General features: G+C 36.7%; 1 protein-coding gene across 2 annotated transcripts; it reads right to left on the bottom strand.

The window, feature by feature from the left end:
- Window positions 1–9,010: 9,010 nt before the first annotated feature.
- Window positions 9,011–18,491, bottom strand: LOC105053824 (homeobox-leucine zipper protein ROC3). Of its 2 annotated transcripts, XM_073245911.1 has the most exons (12): window positions 18,335–18,491; window positions 17,839–18,040; window positions 17,542–17,729; window positions 17,245–17,362; window positions 16,872–17,060; window positions 15,790–16,263; window positions 15,583–15,684; window positions 15,268–15,480; window positions 11,578–11,746; window positions 11,180–11,448; window positions 10,991–11,086; window positions 9,011–10,212 (listed from the first exon to the last, which is right to left on the bottom strand). In XM_073245911.1, exons 2-12 carry the CDS (start codon window positions 17,977–17,979, stop codon window positions 9,748–9,750), a joined length of 2,424 nt encoding a protein of 807 aa, XP_073102012.1. In that variant the 5' UTR covers window positions 17,980–18,040; window positions 18,335–18,491; the 3' UTR covers window positions 9,011–9,747. The 2 variants fall into 2 exon arrangements, with proteins under 2 accessions (XP_073102012.1, XP_029123145.2); XM_029267312.2 differs by lacking the exon at window positions 18,335–18,491 and having other exon boundaries at window positions 17,839–18,328.
- Between the last annotated feature and the right edge of the window lie 4,419 nt (window positions 18,492–22,910).

Below are 22,910 nucleotides of genomic sequence, written 5' to 3'. Positions count from 1 at the left end.
TTATGATGAAAATTTTTTTCATCACAAATACTCGTTTATTTAAGATGAAATATTTTCATCGTAAATAATTTATAATTTTAAAATTTTTATTTTTTTTAATATTAACGATGAAAATATTTTCGTTGGAAATGATCTTATTACTAATGAAAAAATGATTTCCGTCGTAAATACGTAAATTATTTATGATAAAAATATTTTTATCATGAATATTTAAAAATTTAAAATAATAAATGATGTATTATTTATGATGAAAAGATTCATCATAAATAATACATATTTATGACGGATTAATTTTTTCATCGCTGATAGGAAATTATTTGTGATGAAAAATTATTTTCGTCGTAAATATTTCATTATTTGCGATCAATTTTATTTTTCATCATAAATATAATTAGTGATGATGAAAATATTTACGTCGCAAATAATTCTGTCATAAAAATATTTTTTTCTTATGGTGTATGTGTATCAATAAATCATAAGACATATATTAACGCTACAATGGGTTTGCATCAATAGGTTATTACGTACGTATCAGCACAACAAAAGGTTTACATTAGAAACAACAAAGAAAGGAAATAGAAATAGAGTAATAATTCAGCTTTTTCGGCTGACTTGCTGAAGATCTTGCCCTTGACTCCTTTCCTTTTTATCTTTATCTTTGAACTAATGGATGAGACTCCTTTGATTTTGCTTATCCATCAATGGTTGTTTCATGGAAGAGAGAAAGGGGATAGATCAATTTGAAAGGAGAGATGAAAAGACAAAAAACAATCAGAGAAGATGGAACTCAGTTAGCCAGACTACATCACAAGGTATACCTGAGCTCAGAGTCCCTCTACACCACCATCTAATTAAAGGCTGTGCTGATGTTCATGTGATGAAATATATGCACCGGAACATAAGCAATACCAACTTCCTCGCCTCATCCATCTCCTCCAACCATTTGCAGTAAACTGGCTTCAGGATTGTGTCGCAATGATAGCCACCTGGGAAGCATGTACTTGTCAATGACATTAATGTAATGTAGTGTTTGCACCAGAGCATAAGCAATATAAACTCCAAGCCGCATCCATCTCACTTCCGCATACCCTCCAACCATTTTCAGCATGCTAGCCCGAAAAATAGCATATAGGAGAACACAACAAGCTTCAGGATTGTGTCCCGATGATAGCCTACTAGGAAGCATGTACTTGCTAATAGAATGTGATGACTTGCATAATACCATATACAGTTCTAACCACAGTACCTGAAATTATATTTTTGGATAGATTCTGTCACCTTTCAGTTCAGTTGACATGAGCTTCTTCACAGATCAGCCATTAAAAAGTTTACAAAGGGTTGAAATACTCATGTGACAAATCAACAGTAATTTCTATCAGATTCAAGATGTTGATGCTGTCCATGCCTCTTTTCTACTTTCTGGGCATGGCTGATTGTCCAATAAATTTTTAATACAAAATTAAAGCTATTAGATTTTTCACAGAACATGCATTCAAAAGTTTACAAAGGGTCGAACAATTAATTTGACAAATAAACAATTATTTCATCAAATTCAAAATATTGATGCTTTCAATGCACTTCTTCAGTGAGGTTGATGGTCCACCACATTTTTAATGCAAAATTAAAGCTAATCTTGTGAACCATCATGTTGATCTTCTGGAGGCAGAAAACCAATTATCAACTTTAAGTTTGTCCAACTTTTCTACTACCAAGCTCTGAATTCTGGACATTGGACATAGGCACAGCCTAGAAACATTTCAGGCATCAGAATCTCCTAAATGTCTCTGTTATTCTCATGAAACTCCTTCCTCAGAACTATATCATAACATAAAGATTTTTTTTGAGAAAATCGTCACCACATACAATTTGTTCTTCACATCCTCATTTTTCCTAGTGCAATCATCAGATTCTGAAGAGTACCAGAATCAGATCTAGAAATGCCCATTGAACACCACATAATCCAACCTCGCGCACCAAAATCCATGGGACACATTAATCGTACATATAATGAGTACATAAATATAGGTAGCAAAACAGGATACTGATCCATTAGCAACTTCTTTACGCCCCTTCTAAACAAGCACCAGGATTTCACGCCACCTAGCAGTGCACATCCACGTCCAGATGTTCCATCAGACATTAGATGAGATCAAAGTTTCTTTTTAGTTAAAGAATCAGATACCATTACCATTCATTAAGTTGTGTAAGATCTGAAGTAAATTTCAGGCCCCTACATAACCTAACTCAGATACCATCCTCTGAGCAGCTCATGACAATCTGTAATCATCACACCCCTGTATACTGCCATCTGAAGCAATAGCCACTAATCTTTTATGCGATCCTTTACTTCAACATGTCCTGAATCACGTACTCTCCTTTAAGTAGCTTAAGATAATACACAATTATTTTGCTCCTGTACATTGCCATCTGAAGTGACAACAAAGACTAGTCTTATAGATATCAAAGGCCAAACTGAGCTAACTACTTAGTATTGTTTATTCATGCTATTTTTCATAATAAAGTAGAAAATGGTGTCACAATTTTATTAAGATTTCAAATACACATTCACTCTCTTCCTTATTGTATGCGTATATACATAGGCAAAATGGGATCAAGTTTAATTCAAATAATTTGCACTTATCTATTCGTTCATCATTTTCTGAAAGTATGTTAGATGTGCTACATACAACGACCAAATAGTTTCTGCACTTTATGATATTCTTTTTTATTTTTGTAGGAGAACTACTACTTCCTTTTCCTGTATTGTTACAACAGCTGCTTCCTTTCTCTCACTTATAAATATGCTTTTGCACCCTCATGCATTTCATAATATTATTAAAGTGCCATCAACTGCATCATGGAATTCACCTCCCTTTGCCATTTTAAAGAATAGTAAGAGGAACAAGATTTTATAATCTTTAAGGGATTATGAGAACAAGTTAAACAATAGGGCAATAATGTTGACCAACTTCCAGTCATCACAGACCTGTCTAGTCATCGTACCTGGACATGTCCCAGGTTTGAAATCCATTATTTTTGGTCAAACAACAACAACCCTTATCTTTTCCAAATGTTAGCCCCTTTCCCAAAAGTCAGAGCCCTGTTTATTTCAGAGTTTGTGCAGAACAATGAGAACGAAACTGGTTTCTTCCAGGTTATTTTGCATTGTGGCCCATTTTATCCCAGGCGCAAAAGGGGTATGTGTGAAAATAAAATGCCGCCTTTTCCTATCTAATCAGGACAAACCGGGATATGATCCAATCCCCTAAAATTCAATTCAAACTTTCATTTTGACTCCAATTCTGATCACAAACTAAACATTTCACTGGATATAACCATTCCAACTCCTACTCCAATCTTTTCGGATTCGATTCTAGTGGCAAACCAAACACCCTCTAAATAATAAGCCTTCCATTTTCTCAACACTCTACAAAGTCTGCAAAGCCTGTTCATTTTCTACAGAATTTGTACTTTAGGCTTTTAAATATTCATTTAGGTACCTAAAGGTAACTCTCTCTCGACATTTTTGAAATTGGTAGAGTTTACCGACTTAATGTGGTACTTGAAATTTGGAGGCCAACATGTGCATCTAGTTGGGACATCTTGATTTTTTTTTTTGATATAACCAGATGTTCATACAATTCTGATTGTGCGCAACCCATAAGATCCGCGTACACAAGAGACCTCAATGTCGATGGGCACAAGTCACCCAATTACTAGATCCCGCCTCCAAAATACTCCGCAACATAAGCCACAGTTCAGTTCACCGCATTATTGGTCACCCGAAACACATCAGATATATACCTCAACTGAAACGGGAAGAGCAGTCCAGAGTGACTTCTTGATAATTTATTTTTCAGCAACTCATCCCAACTTATAACAAATGAAAATTTAGTAACATCCATTAGTTTACTTCATTTCCACCCTGGTCCTTATTCATATATTTAATATTTAGTCATTATTCATTTAGGCCTTGGACTTCATGGCACTTTTTTCTTTAGTTTATGTTCAGCTCCACCAAGACGGTTGCTCTCCACTTCCGTCATTACTGTTGACTTTGTTTACCAACTTGATGAAATTTGGAAGGAGATTGAAGTGGAGAATGAGATGAAAAATTTTATGGAGAATATAGATCCAGGATTCTTTCTTTTCTTTTTTTTAGTACATAAGGTCATTTATGTGTGAGACTATCATATCCTACAAAAGTTCATACATCAATATATAAACCACTATAACAATATGAGCCCAACTATATATGAGCCCATATATGAACCCAACATACAATTAAACTAAAACTTACATAACTTAGAAATTAAAAAAAATAAATATTACATTTTAACACTCCCCTTTAATGGTTGTTCTTAAATGCCCATGAGATATCTAAAGTAGATGAATTTCTCTTTAGGTAATGTCTTAATGAAAATGTCCGCCACTTGGTCTTGAATCCTCACATACTTTACTTCAACTTCTTTTTTTTCTACCACATCTCTTATAAAATAATACTTAATTTTGATGTATTTGGTGCGGCTATTATAAATAAAATTTTTTGTCATAGAGATGATAGACTTATTGTCACAAAGTAATATAGTGGCTTCTTCTTGCTTCTCACCCATATTTTTTAGTATTCTTCTCAACCAAATTATTTGTTGTGCTGTCAAGGTAGTTGAGATATATTCGGCTTTCGTGGATAACAATACCACAATATCTTACTCCTTTGATGTCCAAGATATGACATCGGATCCAAAAAAAATGCATAGCCTAATGTGCTCTTCATATCATCAATGCTTCTGACCCAATCACTATCACAAAATTCAAATAACTTCATATAGTCATTTATGCTTCTTTCATACATGATGCCATAATCTTTGGTGTTTTTGATGTATCTCAAGACTCATTTTGCCATCCCAAAGTGGATCTTGCTTGGCTTTTGCATGAATGTAGAAAATAAACTGGATACAAACATTATGTTCGGTCTTGTAGTTGTGAGATACAATAAGCTTCCAACAATGCTTCTATATAGTGATGCATTGGCTTCACCACTTTCATCTTCTACAATGAACTTCTCATTTACCACTAAAGGTGTTGCCACAACATTGTAATTTTTCATTTTGAACTTCTTGAGAATGCTTTCTACATACTTCTTTTGAGAAATAAAAATACAATTTTTTCTTGGCTTGATTTCAATTCTCAAAAAGTAATGGAGTAAACCTATATAATTTATTTCATATCTTCTCATCATATCATTTTTGAAAGTCAAAATCATATTCTCATTGTTACCGGTAATGATCAAATCATCAACATAAAGAGAGACAATGAGAATGTCATTACTTTGCTTCTTCACATAAAGTGTTGGTTCACTTGGACTTTTTTTTAAAATCTTTTCCATTGAAGTAGGTATCAATTTGAGAATACCATGCTCGGGGTGCTTGCTTCAACCTATATAATGCTTTCTTCAACTTGTACACTTTGCTTTTTTAACCTTTGATGATGAAATTTTTAGGTTGTTCTATATAAATTTCTTCCTCCAATATCTTATTCAAGAATACTAATTTTACATCAAGTTGATGTAGTTTCCAACCTTTGTGTCCCATCATAGAATAAGAGTTCTAATTGTGTCATGTCGAGTAACCGATGTAAAAATTTTTTGATAATCAATCCTGGATAGTTGAAAATACTCTTTTACTATCAATCTTGCTTTGTATCTTTGAATGGACCCATCTAGATTGTATTTTGTCTTGTAGATCCATTTCAAGCCAATGACTTCTTTATCATTTAGTTTCTCCCCTAGCTCCCAAGTTTTGCTTTTCTTAATCACATCAATTTTTTTTTGCGTTGCCTTGTTCCACACTTCTTCATGTATAGCTTTTTCATAAGTTTTAGACTCAATCATGCAAAAGTTACAAGTGGCATAAATGTCACTTAGGCTTCTCATTCTTGTGGGAGTAGAATTTGGAGATGAGTTTGAGCTTGAAGTTGATGATGGACTTACACTTAGAGAAGTTTGTAGTGAACCTTCATCTTCATTTTCTTCATTTTGGACATCATGAATTTCTTCATCAAAAGTAACAATATTTTTTTCAACTTTCTTATCCTTCCAATCCCAAGTAGCCTTTTCATTGAAAAGAATATTTCTTTTTATGATCACCTTGTTGTGCTTCAAGCTAAAAAGTCTATAGTCTTTTGATTTAGAACTATAGACAACAAAAATATATTTTTCACTTACTTCATCAAGTTTGTGCCTTTTTTTCTTTGAAACATGTGCATAACATACACATCCAAAGACTTTAAAATGCTTCACCGAAGGTTTTCTATCGGACCAAGTTGCAAATGATGTTTTATTTTGGAGAGCTTTTGTTGGATATCTATTCATTAAGTATATCATCGTGTACACCGCTTCCATCCAAAAAAAATTTGAAAGGCCTTTATCTTTGAGTATAGATCTAGGCATCTCAAAAATAGTATAGTTCTTTCTTTCGACAATTCTATTTTATTCCGATGTATAGCTAACGGTCAATTGTCTTTGCAAACCAACATCTTCACAAAACTTCTCAAATTCATTTAAGTTATATTCACCATCTTTATCACTTCTTAGCACCTTGATGTAATGCTCACTTTGTCTTTCTACAAGATTTTTGAACTTCTTAAAAATGGTGAATACCTCAGACTTATACCTCATAAAGTACACCCATGTCATTCTTGAATAGTCATCAATGAAAGTAATGAAATAGATATTACCGGCATGAGAAGGAGTTTTCATAGGTCCATATATATCGATGTGAACAAGCTCCAATGGTGCTTTGGCTCTCCATACATGCTCTTTTAGAAATAACTCTCGGTGTTGTTTTCCAAGTGCACATCCTTCACAATTTTTTTTTATCTTGTATTACCGGTAGACCATACACCATATTGTTTTGATGTAGACTTCTCATGCTTTGAAAGTTCAAGTGCTCATATCTTTTATACCATAGCCATGACTCATCATTTATCTCCATCTTCCATGCAACATTCTTTGCATAGTGCAAAATAAGAGGAAAGCATCTATTTTTCTCCATGTTGATATTTGTCATAAATTGCTTTTTCTCTCCTGTATCATATATCTTACATTGATTGTCTTCGAAGTATACCATGTGCCCATGCTCAATCAATTGTCCAACACTTAGAAGATTTTGTATCAAGTCTGGAATAAGTAAAACATCATGGATGAACTTTCTCCTTTTCTTTGTGTCAATTGTAATTGTCCCTTTGCCTCTTGCTTGGACTAGTGCATCATTTTTTATCTTAACTTGTGAGATTGAAGAACTATCAATGCCAATAAAGATAGATTTATCTTCGGTTATGTGGTTGCTACATCCACTATCAAGATACCATACATCATTTTTTTGCTCCTTCGTAGTTTGACATGCATAGAATATGTTTTAACCGCCTTCATTATCTTCGAAGAAGTGTGCTTGCTCACTTTTTGGTACCTATAATCTTTTTGAATATGACCAATTTTTTTGCAATTATAACATTAGAGTTTCCTCTTAAACCAATAATCTTTTTCAATATGAAAAGACCTTTTACATATGTTACACCTAGGTTGAGTGCTCTCATCATTTTGACTTCTTGAAAAGTTATTTCTTCTCCTTCCTCTTCCTCTCATATTTTTTTCCTCTTCTTCTATTTTGATTTCCATCTCTAGATGACTCCCCTTTGACTTGTGCATAACTAAACGGTTCTCTTTGAAGACTTTTGTCAGACACTTTGAATTTAGATTGAAAAGCACTTTCTAATGATGATTCTTTGTGTCTAAACAATCTTTACTCATAAGCTTCAAGAGATCCCATCAACTCACGAACACTTAAAGTAGAAAGATCTTTAGATTCTTCAAAAATAGTAACTACGGTATTAAACTTTGGAGGCAAACTAGCCAAAATTTTCTCACATATTCTTTGCTCGATGACGGTTTCACCATAGCTCTTCATTTGATTAACAATCTCCATGATTTTGGAGAAGTAATTCTTCAACTTTTCATTTTCTTGCATTCTTAAATTATCTAACTTTCTTCTTAGAGTTTGAAGTTTGATAGTTCTCACCTTAGTATTCCCTTGAAATATTTTTTGTAAGATGTCCCATGCCTCCTTTGATTTGATGGCTCTAATGATTCTTGAGAATATCTTGTCAGACACCGCTTGTTGGATGAAGAAGAGGGCTTTGGCATCTTTCTTTTTGTAATTCTTCATTTGCTCCCTTTATTGGTTAGTTAAAGTGGATGGCTCTTCATATCCACTTTCCATCAAATCCCAAATCTCTTGTGAAATGAAGAGGATTTTCATCTTGATGCTATAATGATCATAGTTTTCTCCATCAAAAATAGGAATAGAAAGTTGATTAATACTCATACCTATATTGCTTAAATTTGTCATGGAGATCTTCTTGAATGATACTCTCTTTCTCACTTGTTGTCTTTAAACTCAAATCTTATTGATCTTTCTTGCTTTGATACAACTTTTGCTGGCTTTGTTTATCAACTAGATGAAATTTGGGAGGAGATTGAAATGAAAAATGAGATAAAAAATTTTTAGGGAGAATATAGATTTAGAATTCTTTTTTTCTATTTTCTTAGTACATAAAGCCTCTTATGTGTGAGACTACCACATCCTACAAAAATTCATAAATCAATACATAAATCACTATGATAATATGAGATCAACTATATATGAGCATGTATATGAATCCAACATATAATTAAATCAAAATTTACGCTAACTTAGAAACTTCTTCTGCTTCCATCTTCACCATCTCCCCTTCAGCGCCATCCACCAGCGTACACTGGTCCCTTCCCTCCTCCGAGCCAATACGCGCACGCATACACACAGAAGGAGGGAGAGGGAGAGATGTTGCCGTGTCCCGTGCAATCAGTATTCCATATGATTCTATCCGGAACCAAACCAGGCTATCGATTCTTTCCCCGGGCAGCAGGTCCTCTCATTACAAAAACCGAGAAGAGGAAAGGAAATAGGGGAAATCATTAAAGTCCCAACATAAATGGTCATAATAATTCCAGAAAAATCCAACTACCAATCCAGCTCGACATGAATGAAGCAACTTGGAACCAGCCAAAATAGTTAACAGCAAACCAAACTAAAAGGTAAGCTACAGCCTACAGAGGCTGTCAAGCAAAAGAAGTCAATTCCCGAACCAACACCCTCCTTCCCCGGTGAGACCAGACCACACAATTAAAGTCTTGGACCTCACCAGAGAGAAAGGGTCACGGCTGGTGCGCTCTTGACTCCCCTGGCTCCACCACCTCTCCTCTTCTACCACTCTCTGTATCCCAACTGAAACTTCTAAGCTTCTGGTCGTGTCTCTTCTTATTACATAGACTGCTACATTCATTGTTCTCATGGAAGTTCTATTTCCTGCCCTAAGCTGGTGATCACCCAAGCCCTTCCGTGCCACACTCTAAAGACCAGAATGCCCTTCTGAAATAACTAGAATATATTTAAAGTCCACAAGCGAAGATTTGACAAAACCCACGAGTCTTAATTAATAAGAAAATATGCCAAACTGACCAGAATTGCTCCAGTTAGGGGTTTTGTCAAAGCCTCCCTTGTCCCTGAACCCCACACCGGCCCCACCCAACCAAAGAAAAAAGGAAGAAATATCACTAAAATGCTAAGCTTTTGTGATCAGCAAAAAGAACTAAAGGGCATATATTGGCAATTTAAAGCGCGGAACGGCAGGGATCAGGTGATTCGAGCCAATTTAATCCTTCTTATAACTATTGCTACAGCGAGGCGATGACGGGCTCGGCCTGGCACCGAGAGCGGTGCTGATCTGCTGCACAGCACTGCAGAGATGATTGTTGATGGCGGTGACGCTCGACAGCTGAAGCTTCGCAGACGGGACCGCGCTCGCCAGCACCTGCATGGCGACCGTAAGGAGGCATCCGGTGGCAGACCCATCGCCACCGCAGCTGGTGGCGGTGCCATCGACGTCAGTGGAAGGAGAGGGGAACGCATCGGTGACACCGGAAAAGGTGGGTGGGTCGGCGGGGGAGATGATGAAGCCGGTGGGGAGGAGGGGGATGAAGGATGAGTCCTCGCCGCTCATCGCAACTTGGACAGCATCGACATCGACGGTGGCGTACACCACAAGACTGCCGCCGGAAGGATGCGTGCTGCTTTCTTGCAGCAGGAGCTCCACGTTCTGAGATGAGTTGCTTGCAGCCTGCAATCCACGCAAATGCGTGCATACAACAATGCAGGAAGTTTAGATTAATATAATCTAAAATGAAAGTTTGACCATTAACATGAAAGGTGTACGAGTGTATGGTGTGGGCCAGAGAAAGACAGAGAGAGAACATGACAATGGCCTCGACAGCATAACAGAAGGCAGGTAAATTTATCATCGGTTTCACTTAAAAAAAAAAAAAAATTATGAGTTTATATATATTGTCGTCTCAATATACATTTTCCTTTTAACCCCAATTTCTGCAACTGTACTTTAACTTTTCTTCTCAGCACTCCGTATAATAAAATTCAGAACAAGTAACTTCAGAAACATTTCAAGAAAAAGAAGAATAAAATTGTGGCAAAAGAATATGATATTTTCATGGGCTATGAAAAGATTGTAAAGTGTTGGAACTAACATTGATGAAACTTTAATCAATTATACGCACACAAGGAATGTTAAAAACTTGAGATATCAAAGAAAAAGGGGAAAAAAAAAGAAAACGTATGGGGCATATGAAAAATGAAAAAAAAGTGAAAAACATCAAGCTTTGTTTTTTTTTTTTTTTTTTTTAATTTTTGAGGATCAATTTTTATGCTTCTTAGGAACTTGAATTTTTATGGTTGACACTTTCATTGACGATATTGTCACCCTCATTTTCTGGAATAGAGCTTAGGTAATTGTCTTAATTTATGTCCTAAGAAGCCTACTTTGTTTGCAAAATAACTAAGTTACAATGACAGTATTGTGTTGTCTGAGGAATATGCAAACTCACATTTATGCGCAGAAGAGAGACACAATTTCTTGGATGTGAGCCATTTGCAATGTGAGCCACCTCATGGAATGAGTTTCCATTGGAAAGAGCCTCAAGCTGCAATGCAAACCCATGCCTAGCTTAATACTTACAAATATAATAGTAAATGATTTAAATTGAAAGTAAACGAGGGAGATTATAATCTTATACCTGACACCTGCACCGCTCATCCGTCAAAAGTTCAAAGACTTGTTGATGTGGAAATGGAAGCCACGTTGTGGAAACTGCACTAAGAATTACTCCATTTGGTTGGCCCGGTTCTGTGTTCTTCCTAGTGGTCACCCTAATTGTGTCATCAGAAGAATCAGACAGCGCTGTCCAGGATTGGACTTCAGAGGCACTGATGCTAGCACAGAAGGTTCTTATCATTCTTTGTGACAGCTTCATCATATTCTTTCTTGCCTCCGGGGAGGGAATAACTGAGATGATCGATGACATCAATATGAGATTGGCACAATATAGTTTATCTTATAATACTAGAAGATTCACATATCAACTCATAATAAGATACATATTTAATCAAAGGTTGGGCCTTTAAGGATGAGTACCTCCAAGATCAGAGATGTTTTTTGCCATAAGGCTTGCGAGCCGCTCACATTGTCGCTGCAAGATTGAGACCCAGCGTGTTGCTCCAAATGCCATCCCACTGCTGACAAATTGATTGAAAACCTGATGCAATGGCTTATTCTCCACCTCCACATGTTCTATCCATATCACCTGCCCAATAAAGCTGAATAATTAAGCAGTGCTGCAGGAGAATCCTTCTGATATCTCTTATTCTTCATAATGTATTGCAGGAAGAAAATATCATTAGGGTTCTGTTACCAAAACAAATAGATAACATTAGGTTTGATATTCTTTGGTGGTTTTATTGTACTCTGATTTCACGTATAGCAAGCATATATAGCCAATTCTTCAGGTGAAAAGGAAAAAAAAATTAAAGGGTAAACATATGGTTCCAGCATGCTTAACTGTGGAGTTCTGATGGGATCTGGTGCATAGTGATATGTATCCTCAAAACATCATAAAAAAAATGTAACTAATACAAAATGGTGTAAAAAGGGATCAAAGATGAGGTAAACCTTGGTTCACGTTTCAGTTGTGTACAAATTTAATGGACTATAATGCTTTGAGTCGAAATTGATTTATACTGGTGGGTAGTTACTAGTTATAGGACAACTATGCTGTTCTTCCTTTTCAAACTTAAATTTTATGTGACACCACTGAGGAAATTTTGAACTGGTTTCTCTTTAAATGTTAATTAGAGAGCATTAACAACAATATATATGATTCACTTTTTTTTCCTACTTCTTCAACATCTAATAGATGTTCTCAGAAAAAAAAGGGTTATACTAGATACACCACACGTTTAATAGATGTTCTCAGAAAATTGACCCTTTCAATGCACAATATAAAAAAAGATGATTGCCAGTCCAGGTGAAAAGCTACCATACCAGTAAGTCGAACCATCTCTATTAAAAGTTAGTGGTATGACTTTGATTCCTTAAGATCAATCTAGCGCAGTCATAACCATAAATGAGAAACCCGATATTATTCTAGAGATTAAAGGCAGTCTTTGAAGTCAGCAGGTGATGTGTTTATAAACAATCGTTCTCCAGTTAATGTAACTTACATCATTCCACTCAATGAAACAAACATGGAAATACTCCCCGATGACTTTTAATATCAAAGATCATTGTTGATGATGTGTTTCCTTTGACATCAACTAAATCTAGTAATGTATACATGAACGTAACTGTGCTAGATTTAATTATTTATTTATTCTTTGTAGTGGTTAATTAGTTAGGGAAGAACACCTAGTTTCCATATAAATACTAGAAATTCACACCAAAGAGGTCGTCGAAAGAAAAATGTTCAGTAGCCAATTTATTTACAAAATAACAGAATTTATTTTTCAGACATTGCAATTGAATTTTCTTTTTCTATTAGACTAGTTTAACTATTCCTACAAATTTAAAACTTCAACAACCTGACAATAGTATATATACACTAACAAACTGCAGGCTTAGGCAACCAAAAGAAAAGCTTTTAATCATCTTTGATGCGAAGAATAATTTACTGAAAAAATTGCCTTCCCCCTTCAAAAAAATCATTATGCACTGCTGTTATGCCAGATTAAGCCAAGTCTCATATTTTATATGATCATATTGATACCTCTTAAATAGTTAGACATAACCATATCATGTTAATATCGAGATTTCATGAAAAAAAACCTGCCCGTATCCCTACATTTGCAACATTTCATGAATTTCTGCTAAGCATTGTTACATGCATTTCTACTTTATACTTGGTATAGAAATGCATCCACCAAAAGCATCGGTGTTGAATAACCACATAGTGCACGAAATAAAAGATGAGCTCCATATTGGGTTGAAATGAAGAGTTTGAATCCAACCAAGAGAAGACCTTGATATACAAGTCGGAACCTAATGTAAGTTAAAAGCTTGAATTGTTAAATTTTGAGCTCAATGATCCATACCATTCTATCAATCTCCCACTAATTATTCCTTGTGGGACTAAACCTTACATGTGATCCTAGATTCTCAACATTTTCCAACCAACGGAACTCTCCTAGAGTTCATTCCACTTCCACCCTCCATTCAAGCTTTGCCGCCAATTACTCTTGCATATATAGACGATGTGTTACTAGTCCAAGTCAAGAGTCTACACTCCAAGAGCCAAGTTTCAACCATAGTGCATTACCACTCAGCACCATAAGTCTTACCACCATAGCCCACTCTAAAGCAAAATTTCATTGTAGTCTCTTACTGCTTAAACCCAATAGTCATTTGCTATCTAAGAGCCATATTTCACTGCTTCCCTACAAGAGTCTGCTTTTTCAATAACCATTATTCTCAAGAGATCCCATGCCTTACTCTATCAAGTCCACTTGCTGCACCCACTCAGCATATTGTAACCACTACAACTTGGCTCTATCCGCTTCAATATTGTCGTTCTTCACAAGAGCCACCAATTCTTGCAACAACCAAGGATCAAGTCTAGAAAAGCTAGTTGAATGGTATTCATTTGGTTCATTCTTGCATAGGTATTTAGACCTCTCTAGTGCACTATCGACATAGGACTAAATTCATATCTGCACATGCTCTCACAAACTCCCTCCAATTTAAACACTAGCGTCCTTGTTGGACCAAGAATCCAACTTCAATCATGATCTGGTCATAAGCATCATGATTAGCTTATCGTCTAGTCCAAAATAAGGCCATTTTAAAATATCTCCTAGTAAGATTCACCATCTCGATATTAGACCCTATATATCAGTACCATGCTATTAGAATATCAGTACATGGTTCAGTGTTATACAAGATAACATATCCAGTGTTGACATGATATGAGATAGCATATCAGTATGAGATCGATACAATATGGTATGCCCCATACCCCTAATCTATATAATATAGATCATAAATTGATTCACTTCAATATATTTTATAACAACCAAAAATCACACCTAAAAAGAGTAGCTAGAAAGTGTTATTTAAGTTTATTTTTCTTATATAAGTATCTACCATGTTTCTAATATATTGTCCTCATTTAAGCCTTAGCATCCTTACTGAGGCTAAAGATTTTTGAATCCAATGACATCCAATCACATACACCATGATCAGTGCATAATGAGCGCCAAATAGGTCCGTGTTGCAATACTCCCAAATCTACAAAGGCTACAAAGGTTTTTCAAATACGTTTGGATTCTTTGGTTCCAGATAAGTGTTCAAGATTTCTCTAGTGCATAATTAATGACCAATATTAGACTAAATACATGCCTATATGGGTGAGTCCACTTACCATACCCACTCGGCATATTGGATCGTGAATCAGTGGCTTTGATGCCAGTTGTTGGGAAGAAATGAGGAATTTGAGTCTAAGAGAAGGCTTTGATGTACAAGTCAAAACCAATTCAGCCAAAAAGCTTAAGCCATTTGGTTTTGGACTCAATCACCTATATCAATCCACCAACGTCCCACTAATTATCCTATACAGGACAAAATCTCACATTATCAATCTCTACTTTCTAATATCAAAATCAAATATTTCATTGTTCATGACCACATTGACACGAGACTTTCAATTGATTATGTTCTTCACACATATTCTATATATCTCAAGCCTTAATTCTGCATAGTTTAAATAATCTTGTTTTGAGAGAATAAGTTTCTATGATCAACTATCAAAGGAAACAAGCTGGGAGGCATATATACCCGAGAGTACCCATTGGGCATATCTTGAATGACGCAGCCGGAGGGCCTTCTCCTGTACCGAGGGAAGGACGTATCAAGGCCATCATGGAATCCATCGACAGGGAAGTCAACAATCATCCATGTCCCCTCCTCTGAATTCTGTTGGCAATACCGGAAGAAGTAAGCCTCCCGTGCAGGCACCAAGGGAGAAAGGAATTGCAGCTCTGCTTGCATCTGCCCATAAGTACAAGATACAAGCACATAGAACAGATAATTAATTAGCACAGAAGGCTTTCCATTAAGTATAAATTCATGATGGCTGCAATGGCTGCTTACCAGATGAAGGGATCCATTGCCATGGGTAGAGATTCCAGGAGCTATAACCTGAACTGTTTTAGCCTTTGAAACAAGCGAAGGAAATAGTTCCATCCATTTGTTCTAAAAAACATCATGTAGCAGAGAAAATTAGACATCATATCACATGAGACTAAATATATTAAGGAAAAAAACAATTAAAAGAACACTTGTGGAGGTTTAACTCACAGCATCTAAGAAGGCATCCACCAATGTGATGCTATTCATTATAACTAATGCAGTATCCCTGGTAGCTTCAGTCCCAAAATCTCCATGGAGTTGCTTCAAATCCATAGGCCACGGAAACATCCTCGAGTGCTCTTCCAAGTCGAGGACCTCCATAGCATTGCTGCCATTTCGAACCCAGAGCGGCTCGTTGGTGTGGCACTTTCTAAGGAGTTGTTCAGCGGCAGTCATTGCTAGATCGAGCACCAATGGCTTGTCATGGTCCATGATGACTATGCCAGAGAAAGGCTGGTGGCCGTCAGAGATTGGAGGCTCGGGGATTATATCGGTGCAACTCACAATGGGGTGCTCGTTGAAATGCCCCGAGTACATGCCCATGTGGAGGTCCAGAGACGGTGGCAGGAGAGATGGAGCCGGCCCCAATGGCTGCGCTGCCCGGCTCCCATATCTTGATGTGATGCAAGATAGACGTTCCAACTGCAGTAAAAGTAAGCAAAACTTCACACTAATAATCACCCAATGCTACTACAGATGAACCATTCTATTATTAGAGCATGTTGGAAGAAACCTATTACAAGTGGTAAATTGAATTAATTAGTTTGTTCTTCTGAATCTTAAAGGCAAAAAAAAAAAAAAAAAAAAAATCAGCATTGCTTATTCTCTCTTTCTCTCTCTCTCTCTCTCTCACCGGTTTTAAGGTCAAATGGTAAGTTGGTGATAGATTAAACAAATTAATGAAGTTACAAAGAAGACATAAGTTGTGTACGTACTATAAGTGATGTTTATTAAAGTAAGAGATAAATAAAGAATTAACCCTCAGGTCAAAAACACATCAATGTCTAGAGACTAAATATCCGGTCAACTCCACCGTGCAGCTAGCCGGAGCACATGCACGAGCAAACGTAGTGCAGAACAAAATTCCAACATAGACAAAATGTCTTTTCGCACGCGTGCCAGTTGGCGCACCCCGACCACACATGCGCATGTCGTGAGGTTTGGGGTTAAGCCACACATGTTTTGGAACATCATAGGGTATTCCACACGTGGTAGCAGTGGGTGGGGGGCATACTAGGGTTTGGTATTACCTCCTCCTTGAGGCGGGCGTTCTCAATTCGGAGGTGCTGCTCGTCGAAGCACATCTCGCCGAGGATGGCCGGTCCGCCGCAGTTGGGGCAGACCACATTCCGGATCGCCGCCTGGAGCCGGAAGTTCTCGTTCTTCAGGCTCTCGTTCTCCGCCCGGAGTATCACATTGTCCTGCCGATCTTGTTGCGCCTTCGGTTTTGCACACCACCACCACAAACATATCCATCAGTGATTAAAATAATACCTTTTTTTTTTCTTTCTTTTTAAACTTCTCACGTGTGGGACGCACGAGTGCACGATTATTTTTAATATAAGAACAATAAAACGCTTGTGATAGAATAAAACTCTGCCAAGGGGTTGGTAAATTGCGTACCTTCATCTGGGTCCGGCGGTTTTGGAACCAGAATTTGACTTGGCGGGGTTTAAGGCCAAGTTCGTGGCTCAGTTTCAGCCGCTGCTTGTCGTCCGGATGCGGACATTCCTTAAATAATCTATTTTTAACGTCATTTCCAGATGTTTAAGAAAGCTTAGACATAACCACAGTACATCCTTTTCATTTTATTTAAATAAAGAAATAAAAAGCTTCTGAAATATATATGCGAGAAAGGGAAAAAAAAAAATTTCAGAGAATGAGGAAGAGAGGAGATGGATAAGGTGGTGAAAATCTCACGCTTCCATTTCTTGAATCTGGTGAGCGGTGTGACGGTGGTAGCGCTTCTTCTTCGCCGGCGGCTGCTGCTGTTCGTTATCTTGCTCCTCGCTGCAGCTCACTCCGTCTATGTGTCCGCTCCCGGAACCACTCTCCATCTCCTCTTCCTTCCTCCCTCCTCGTCCCATCACCATCCCCTCCTCCTCCTTCTGCACCACACCAAGAATTAACTACCGAGCTTACACTCCTCCCTCGCCACGCCTTACCATTTTATAAGATTATCAAAGAAAAAAAAAAGAAGGAAGAGTATATACCAACCGGGACTATAGCGGATAAGGCGTGGAAGGGCATGTTGCTCATAAAGCCGAAGCTAGGGTTTTGGATCGGCGATGAGAAGAGCGAATCGGAGGAGACGACGTTCGCTCCCATCGACGACAAAACCTGGCAATCTCCGTACATCCTTACTTTCCTCCCTCCAGATCCCAACTCCTTGCCTCCTCTTCCCCACTCTAAAATAACACTGGAAAGAAAAAAAAAAAAAAAAATTGAGATGATCCAAAATATCAATCGCTTCTTATACTATAGCGGTATTCCTCCCATGGCCGCCGCAGCATCCGAGACTCGGACTAAATCAGAGAAAAGAATATACAGAAGATCAAAGCTCGTGAAATAAGTGAAAAGAGATCAGAAAAGGAGAAGGGAGATCTGGGAGCTGCTGTCAAGAGAGAGAAGAAAATAGAAGCAGAGAAGGAAGAGAAAAAAAGGGGGGTCGGGGAAAGAGAGAGAAAGGATACAGTGAATGGAAAATAAATACCCTGTCGGTGTTTTTGGGAAAATGGGAGGGAGGGGAAGCCCTTCTTCTTATCTTCTTCTCTCCCACGGTTTTTTCTTTTTTATAATTCTTCTCTCTCACGGTTGTTGCTTGCTTTCTGTCTTCCAGACCGGCCTTTTGGTTCCTTTTTCTTTCTTCTCTCCCTGTCACACCCTTCTATATCTCCTCCTCTCAAAGGCAAAGGCTTGCCCCCCTCTCTCTCTCTCTCTCTCTCTCTCTATTTTTCTCCTTTCTCTCTCACCTTGCCATCACATTTACTACGTTATTACTAGTTTTTACGGTACGGGGTAAATGCGACTTTAACGGGCGGGGCCGGAAACCGATCACCCGGCAGAGAATCAGCGCCCAAGACGAACCGCCACGTGCCAGTAGCAGGGGACGTTTTCTCTGCTGACCACCATCACCATTCACCGCCACCAGCCGCGTCCGAAGTCAAACCCCCGCGTCCGCGTCGCTTCCAACTTTGCTGCCAAAGACTTTCTTCCCGTGGTCTATATCTAATCCACCAAATGCCACGCCGCTAGGCTCACCCGAGGCCGTTGAATAAAATTTTTATGATCGGACCGATCATAAAATAATTATATTTAAATATATTTTAAAAATATATATAAAAAAATAAATAAATGACTGCACGTACTTATGTATATATATTAAAATATTAAAAAAATAAATAAATAAATTTAAAAATATTTAATCATTTTAGATAAATATCATATAATGATTTTTTTTATGGATATTTTAATATATGTGTATGGTAGACGATGACAGTTTCATCATAATTTTTTTTATGATCGATCTAATAATAAAAAAAATTTTGAAACTACAATGCTAGAAGAGAGAAAGCCTGTTGATTGAATGGACAGGATTTGTTTGACTGGAATAAGCGCACCGATTCATAAATCGAGGGTGGAGGAAAGGGAGAGTATCGTCTAATATAAACGGGTTAATTGATTTCAAAGTCAGCTTCAGATTCCCATGTAACCGACTGGTACACGTATGTATGCATGTGTGTGTATGTGTGTGGGTGTGTGTGTGTGTGTATTTTAATGAAATGTATGGTCATAGTCTTCAGATCTATGACCGTTGAAAAATTAACTGATTAGCTGCTAAGTTTACCATCATGATCACGTAGAATAACTCTTCTTTTCTCAAACTTGGAGAAACACAATCTTGAGATGCAAAGACACTCTCCATCAAAAAGAAAAACAAAAAAAAAAGAGGCAAAATTCAAATAAAAGCAATTGAAATCAACGTCAAGCCTGGCTCAATAAACTTATTAGAACTAAACCTATTTCGATCATACAATATTAAAAGTTATGGGATGTTAGAAATGAACTTGCTTCTAGTGCAACAAAAGTTACTATATCAAAATTCAATAGTTGAATTACGTTTAAGAAACATATTTGATAGACCATTTTATAGGACAACCTCAAGGAGATAGTTTTTAATGTATCATATTGAGCTTTTTTTTTTTTTTTTGCTTGATAAAATAGTTAACCTGTCTTATAATTGTTTATCAATATTATATTTATTTGGTGTGTGAATAATGTTATTTTTTTTAACCCAATTGATGTTGTGCTGATGAGAAAATAGGATCTGTTAGTTACTTGATTAAACATATCATAAAACGGTCCATCTAGCAATGCTGTGTATTGAGATATACGCCACACTAAATAATTACGTCGTAACTGCATGTGAATGATTTTTCTTGGGTTCAAATTTTTCAATACAAAAAAATTGATAAGATTTAATTCTTTTTACCTACATAAATAGTCAAAATGTTGGAAGCAAGAAGCCTAAAGAGAATGGTAAGGACTTAAATTATAAAAATGAGCACTTTTTCTGAAGCATACTTATATCCCATATACATATTAATGTGATTGAAAATTTTGAATAAAAGAAAATGAAATATATGAAACCTAACAAAAGAGATGACCTTAATCGTCCATTTGTTCCATCTTAGGGTTGTCAAGGATTGGGGTGGCATAATTGGCCTGAAGACTAGGCCCAGAAAAATTTGGGCCAAGCTTGATCTCAGGGTCAGAAGGTAGGCCCTTTCATCAGACTTGAGCCTAAGAAGTTTAATCCAGCCTTAGGCTTAGGATTCTAAAATTCTAAGAGAAATTATTTGTACACCACGTGCGCTACAGTAAAATTGACGTGGAGTACATCATCCAATCATATAAGATCATATAGCATAATTAATAATGAGACAAATATTTAATGTCGCTCAGCTTTTTTTTTTTGTCAGATTTTTGTTGACGAAAATATCTTTTCCTTCTATAGAATAAAGAAATAATAGTATTATTAATTCATAATATCTTGTATGATTTTTTGTGAATATATATAACATTTTGAACAATATATACGACTTCATGTATCTTTATATAATACTTTATTGATTATTATGACTTTCTGATGTCTTATATAACTTCCTATGAATATATATGATATCCTGAATAATATATATGACAGAACTATGAATATATATGATATTCTGAATAATATATATAATTTTTTGATGCTTATATGACTTTCTGAATAATATATATATAATATTTTGAATAATATTTATGACTTTCTGTGAATATATATGACATCTTGAATAATATATATGACTTCTTGTATATTTATATGACATCCTGTTGATTATTATAATTAAAAGAAAGTCATATAAGATATTAAAAAGCTATAATAACCAATAGGATATCATATAAAAGTACAAGAAGTCATATATATTATTCAGAATATCATATATATGAAGCGAAAATTTAGTGCAGGGGCAAAATGGTAATTTTAAAACTTTTTCAAAATTACTATTTTACAGCGAAATTATTAATTAATACTAATTAACCCTACACTAGGATCTAAATATGATACAACAGCATGCATTTAAATTTGAAATTCAAATTTGAATCAGTAAACGTTTTACAGTACTGTGTTCAGAACACATCACCTTTTGCGGGTAGTCGATCACCGCAATCTGATCACCGTCGGAGGGCTCTGATCGTCACGTCACAGCCACACAAATATCTAGCCTCTGCGGATCGTCCACACGAAGCTTCCGTCTGATCAGTTCCTCACGAATGCTAGTTCGTGATTTCACTCTTTTGATGGCAGATGTTGATCGAACTCCTTCGATCGATGTGTGCCGACTTCTCAGACGTTTCGGATCATCTGCACAGTTGCTTGAGAGGCTGATGGATCTCTCCCTAAAATTTGGTGGACTCACGACACTCGTGGCACACCAATCTCACTTCCCGAACCCTAGGTAGAAATCCTAGGGTACACACCAAAAACCCTGCGCCCAATTTTCTCTCTTTTCTTTCTTTTTCTCTCGGAAGGTTTTGGACCTTCACCTTGCGCAGAAGCCTTCCTCACGCCCCAAAGTTTCTCTCCTAAAATTTCTACGCACGTCCCACCTTTCTCCTCTTTTTAAAACAACGTCGAACGTGTCTTATCTGCGTGAGAGGATAAAGACAAGAGGTTACACATTTGAATTCAAATCAAATTTGAATTCAAACGAAAACCAACTTATCCCTATCCTTTTGGGCGTGAGAAGAGAAGGGGTGTGGCTCTTTATGCGTGGAAAATGTTTCACGAGAAACCTTTTCTCGTGTAAGTAATGTGGCGTACAAAATGGATAAGGATGAAAGGGCTAGTGATAAGTTATCCATTCAAATTCAAACATGCTTTGAATTTGAATGGCTAACTAATTATTTTATCCATCCATATGGTGCACAAATGAGGGCGTGGGGAAGGGTTTTGCGTGAGAAAAATTTCATGAGAAGTTTCTTCTCGTGAATTCAAATGGGTGCAAGGAAGTTGGGTGTCGCAGAAAATTTAAAATAAGGTGGTTTGATTCAAATTGAGCCAACCTAGTTTAAAATAGGTTAAGCACAATTAGACCAGATTAAACCCAACATAATTAGGCTTAATTAGGCTCAATAAAATCCTAATCAAATCAGAAATTAACTAAACCTAACCCCTGATCAAATCAGGGACTAAACCACCTTAGCGATTAGGTCAACATTTAACCTAATCGGGTCAATCCAAACTGAATCCAATTCAATTGGACTTGATCCAAAAATAATTACTCAATCAAATTGAGTTAATTAGTGATTAAATCACTAATTAAACCTCTCATAAATATTGAGTTCAAATCCAATGGGCAATCAGGCATCAGAGACCATCGATATGAAACCCTGATCAAAGAGTTCAAATTTCAAATTCAAAATTTGAAATTCAAAATTTTGACCCCGGTACCCAAAATGTGTGGAACTCATGATTAGAGAATCCTAATTCTCAATCATAGAGTCTCAGATAGATAAGACTCATAATTAGCCATCAGATCAGAAAGGAACCTCTAATGTGTGTGACCCCGCAGGTTCGAACCTAAACCGGTAGCACAGGAACCAATTTCTGTACTAATCGAAGTGACCATCTAGCAATGATACCCGATGATCGGATAGGTCGAATAATCACAATCGCAACATTCAGAACCTACGTGAATATGGTTACCGTATAATTCATCCCTTTTGACCCCTGTGTTTAGGAC

The sequence above is a fragment of the Elaeis guineensis genome, chromosome 11 (genome assembly GCF_000442705.2).
Source record: "Elaeis guineensis isolate ETL-2024a chromosome 11, EG11, whole genome shotgun sequence".
Lineage (NCBI taxonomy): Eukaryota > Viridiplantae > Streptophyta > Magnoliopsida > Arecales > Arecaceae > Elaeis > Elaeis guineensis.
The sequence above is the reverse complement of the archived record's forward strand: the minus strand, read 5'-3'. Positions and strand labels throughout refer to the sequence as shown.